The sequence below is a fragment of the Vicia villosa genome, linkage group LG4 (assembly GCF_029867415.1).
Source record: "Vicia villosa cultivar HV-30 ecotype Madison, WI linkage group LG4, Vvil1.0, whole genome shotgun sequence".
NCBI classification, from domain to species: Eukaryota; Viridiplantae; Streptophyta; class Magnoliopsida; order Fabales; family Fabaceae; genus Vicia; species Vicia villosa.
Genome location: NC_081183.1, coordinates 170,170,065 through 170,175,423, shown reverse-complemented (window position 1 = coordinate 170,175,423; position 5,359 = coordinate 170,170,065). Strand labels below are relative to the sequence as shown.

The window sequence follows — 5,359 nt, the reverse complement described above, 5'->3', positions numbered from 1 at the left end:
CATCAACGACTTAATATGTCTGCATGCATGTGATCAATGATTCGCAACGATAGCGCCTTCCCGAGGAAAAAGTCAATATGCCTAAGCATTAAATATAGCATGTGCCCCAAACAACGCTTGAGGGACTCGCCTCAAGCAAAACATTATGGACTCACCCCAGCAATGCTTGAGGGATTCATTCAAAGTAATTTCAAAGGATTCATATCATTATGACCCTCGTCCATTTTAAGCTAATCACTCCGCCCTTCTCAAGTATTATGATTGAGGGACTGCGTATTGAGATAATTTTATTTATTGGGTACTTGAAGTGACAGTATGTGGCAAAACATGTCACGAGCAATGTTGGACTATCGGGTGCGCGCTCTGGGTCTCCTAATTAAGCCTAGGCTGCCCAGCCTAAACCCATATCCATATTCCATTCGTTTATCTCACATGGTCTATGAGGTGTCCGAGGGGTAATAATATAGGTGATGACAATCAAGGGGAAAAACCGTTCCTCCAAGATTTGAGGAAGAAAGAATTTTCCCCTACTCCCACGTATCCGCTGGGAAGAGAGGGAACAATTTTTCTCTTTCTTGCCCTGCTTAAAAGATTTCTTAATAAATACTCTAAAACTTGGAGTTTCATTCACTAATTTCATCAAAGCCCTAATATACATAGTGTCTTGCTTTCAAACACGTGAATGAACTCTCCCCTTGTTTTCTTATATTTTACAAGTTCAAATTAATTAAAAAAAAATTAAATTATAGGTGTTAGAGAATATGTTGGAAACATTATTCTTAACTATATATTTGAGTTGCATTAACCATTTACAATTATTGTAGAATTTAGGTTTCTTATTTAAAATATCACCACAAAAAATAAATAGGTAAGCATCCCTTTTGGTCCCTAAGTGTGTGTGGATGATGTAATCATAAATTGTGACGGAGCATACTAAAACTAGACCAAAATTGAGAACCATAATTTCTTTTTCTTGATGTAACAATTGAGGACTTCGTATGAAAACAGAAAACACAACATAGAGCATTGGTTACATCGTTGGGTATCAATCCCTTTTAGATATCAACGAGCCCCCTATTCATTAATGTCATCGTTCTCTCAAACCAAACTCAAATTTGTCTTCTACCATACGTCTATACTTCTTCACTGATAAAAATATTTATCAAAGATTGTGACTGCAATTTTTAGGAAAACATATGTTTCACAATATCTCTTCTTGTTTGTATATGTGTGTGTGTGTGTATATATACAGACACAACAACTTGACACACAAACATGCAACCTTTTACTTGTTGTTTTAACAAATAGAGTGTGTGTTTGTGTGTGTTACAAGAAAAGAGTATCATCACTACCATGGCTCCTTCAACCTTTCCAACAGTGAACAAGTGCACCTCAATTGGTAGAGAAAAGCACACGGTTGTAGCAGATATGGATGGAACTTTACTAATAGGTCGAAGTTCCTTTCCATATTTTGCTCTTATAGCCTTTGAAGTTGGTGGTGTTCTTAGACTTTTAATGTATCTGTTATCTGCTCCGGTTGCTGCTTTTCTCTACTACTTTATCTCGGAATCGGCCGGAATTCAGGTTCTCGTTTTCGCGTCAATGGCTGGAATGAAGGTATCAAGCATAGAATCAGTAGCTAGAGCTGTTCTTCCTAAATTCTATTCAGCTGATCTTCACCCCGAGAGCTGGCGCGTGTTCTCGTCGTGCGGGAAGCGTTGTGTTCTCACTGCGAATCCGAGGATCATGGTGGAGCCTTTTTTGAAGGAGTTTTTGGGTGCTGATATGGTTTTGGGGACTGAGATTGCTAGTTATAAAGGAAGAGCTACTGGTTTGATTTGTAAACCTGGAATACTTGTTGGAGATAAGAAAGCTCAAGTTCTTAAGAAAACTTTTGGTGATGAAAAGCCTGATATTGGTCTTGGTGATAGAGTCACTGATGCTCCCTTCATGGCTTTGTGCAAGGTAACCTTCAAACTCCTTATCTTAATCAATAAAACCATCTTTTTGGTTTCTGATCCGTGTCAGTGTCATGTCTGGTGTCTGGTGTCAGGTGTCAGGTGTCTGGTGTCTAATAAGTCAATTTTTATTTGTCATGCAGGAGGGTTACATAGTACCAGCAAAACCAAAGGTGACAACAGTGACAAGTGACAAACTTCCAAAACCTATAATATTTCATGATGGAAGATTAGTACAAAAACCAACACCTTTAATGGCTTTACTCATAATTCTATGGATCCCTATAGGTTTCCCTCTAGCATGCTTAAGAATAGCTGCAGGATCACTTCTACCAATGAAATACGTTTATCATGCCTTCAAAGCACTTGGTGTTCGTGTCATTGTTAAAGGAACACCACCACCTCCAGTTGAAAAATCCAAATCCAAAACCAACCAATCAGGAGTTCTCTTCATTTGCTCCCATAGAACCCTACTTGACCCTATCTTCCTATCCACCGCCCTCGGCCGCGCTATTCCGGCCGTTACATACTCCGTTTCTCGCCTCTCCGAGATTATTTCCCCGATTAAAACAGTCAGGCTTAGCCGCGACCGAGCCACAGATGCTTCCATGATCAAGAAACTCTTGCAAGAAGGTGACTTGGCTATATGCCCTGAAGGAACAACATGTAGAGAGCCTTTTCTTCTTAGGTTTTCGGCCTTGTTTGCCGAGTTAACCGATGAGCTTGTTCCGGTCGCTATGGTTAACCGAATGAGCATGTTTCACGGAACCACGGCGACGGGTTGGAAAGGAATGGACCCTTTTTATTTCTTCATGAACCCTAGTCCAGTTTATGAGGTTACATTTTTGAAGAAGTTGCCTAAAGAGTTAACTTGTGGTTCAGGCAAGACAAGTCATGAAGTGGCGAATTATATACAAAGGGTGGTAGCTTCAACTTTGTCTTATGAGTGCACTAGCTTCACTAGAAGGGATAAGTATAGAGCACTTGCTGGTAATGATGGAACTGTGGTGGACAAGACCAATAAAGCCAACAAAGTAATGGGTTGCTAAGTAACTAAGTTCTATATATTTCTTGAAAATTTTAGTTTCATATTTGAAAATGTAAAAGTAGTGATGGAGTTTAATTTATATATGCACACAGTGAAATAATTGAAAGAATGTGAAGTTATATGGATGTTTAAATAATGAGATTGGTTTGGTGTGTATCTCTTAATATTAATGAGAAATTTTATGATTATTAGTATTTTATTTTTTTTTGCTATTATGTTTAGACATTTTAAGTTATCAAATTCCTAGTGTATGTTTGATTTAAGTAGTAAAAATTTGTAGATAATTTAGAATTATAGACAATTCTAATACTTTAACTTACTTTTTTACATTGGTAAAAAAAAAAGAAGAAAAGTTCAATATCTCAGTTACCATGCATCATCTGAGTTACCATTATCAGTGTATGATGCATCATCAGCATTCAATGTTTCATTTTATTATAAGGCTTTAGATGCTAAGACTTTGTTTTTCCCCTTCAAAGTAATAAATTTGTTTTTCTTTAAGGATCCTAACAAATACAACTTAATTATAGGATTAGTCTTCAATTTTCTTAGTTAACCTTTTGTTATAATGAGTTAGTTTTGTTAACAAAAGAGATTGAGGACAGAAAAGAGAATCGAGCTTAGGATTTCCATTAGAAAGACAAAAATCTATATAACATATATTACAATAGAATAGATGTAGAAAAGATCAATTTATTTTTAATAAAATATAATAAATTTATTTTTAATAAAATATAATAAATATATAATAACATAATAATAGTATTATATAAAATCTTTCTTTAAACTTATGATTCATTAATAGGAGATATCGAGATTTCATCAAATAAAAAACAATAACATTTAATGGAATGCGTCCTTGTAAACAAATCAATAATCTTCAAGGAGGCACAGACAATCGATAAAGTAATTGTACAATATTGAAAATGGCGACAAGCTCCCAATACTTAATTGTGAATTTAACAAATATACTAAATCATGCCATGTAGTAATATTAGAAAATCTCAAATGTCAATCTCAAAGATTGTAAGTTGTTATCATAAGGTTTGAATTCAGATTAGTTGAACAAAAAGGATATTGGAGGGTTTTTGAACTGATTGTTGCAGAAAGATAAGCTAAAAACAAACTTTGAGTAGAAAAAAATTTGATAAAAACATATAGAGTTAAAGTTTGACCTTGAATATTTTTTTACCCTAAATTGACATTGTTACAATTAACTATAATCTCAATGATTACTCATTTTCTATATTATTTATCCCTAATTCATTACTGAATAAACCTTTAGTCTTAAATTAATGTTCTATGACTATTAATGAATTACAAATAAAACTAATTATTTGATTAACATGAACAATACAATTTCATTTAAGACATTGTTTTTCACCTTCAAAACAATAAATTTGCCTTTCTTTAGGGTTCCTAATAAATAAAACTTAATTATAGGATTTGTTTTCAATTTTCTTAGTTAAATTTTTGTTGTAATTAATTAGTTTTGTTAACAAAAAAGAAATAAAAGAAAAAAGAGAGACTTATACGTCTAAAGTGAAATTATAAGATCAGAAAAGTGTACCTTAAATCTCATATGTGTCTATATATATATATATATATATATATATATATATATATATATATATATATATATATATATATATATATATATATATATATATATATATATATATATATATATATATATACTCTCTCTGTCCCAAATTATAAGAGAAATTCTCTTTTTTGATTCATTGAATAATTAATGTATCTGGTCTATATACAGACCAGATACATTAATTATTCAATGAATCTAAAAAGTGAATTTCTCTTATAATTTGGGACGGAGGGAGTATATATATATATATATTATCCGTATGAGACGTCTTTCAAAGTTGCGACCTACATCTTGTTACTAAAGTCGACCATAAAAGAAGTGGGAAAGTTGCGGGACAGTTGCAGAAGTAGTGGGGAATAGGCGGATTAAATGCATTTATCATCATTGAGATGTTTCGTCGATTTTTCTAGCACGTGGCCTTAGGGTCGTAGGTTAGGCGTGGTGCTTATCTTTAGGATATTTGAGTGCACTTGAGTTCACTTGTATTCTCAAGGTGAAATATGGCCGTTGATTTTTAACTTTACATTTTATTTTGATTTGAGTTTCCTCATCTTTTGGCAGAATTTTTCATAATTCGTGAAAGTCAGCTTCCTAATTGTCATAGTGATTTCCTTTCTTCTTAGAAGTCTTTGCTTCAACATTTGCTTTCTTTTGAAAGGGATCTTTCTACTTTTCACTTAACTCCTACTCTATTTGTTTGCCTATACTTTATATAGGAGTCATTCATTCCTTAAGCTTATTTTCTCG

At 33.5% G+C, this 5,359-nt stretch overlaps 1 protein-coding gene across 1 annotated transcript; it reads left to right on the top strand.

Moving 5' to 3' along the window:
- The first annotated feature begins 1,261 nt into the window (after positions 1 to 1,261).
- Positions 1,262 to 3,200, top strand: LOC131600258 (glycerol-3-phosphate acyltransferase RAM2). Its single transcript, XM_058872444.1, has 2 exons — positions 1,262 to 1,965; positions 2,102 to 3,200. Exons 1-2 carry the CDS (start codon positions 1,354 to 1,356, stop codon positions 3,005 to 3,007), a joined length of 1,518 nt encoding a protein of 505 aa, XP_058728427.1. The 5' UTR covers positions 1,262 to 1,353; the 3' UTR covers positions 3,008 to 3,200.
- The last annotated feature ends 2,159 nt before the right edge of the window (positions 3,201 to 5,359 follow it).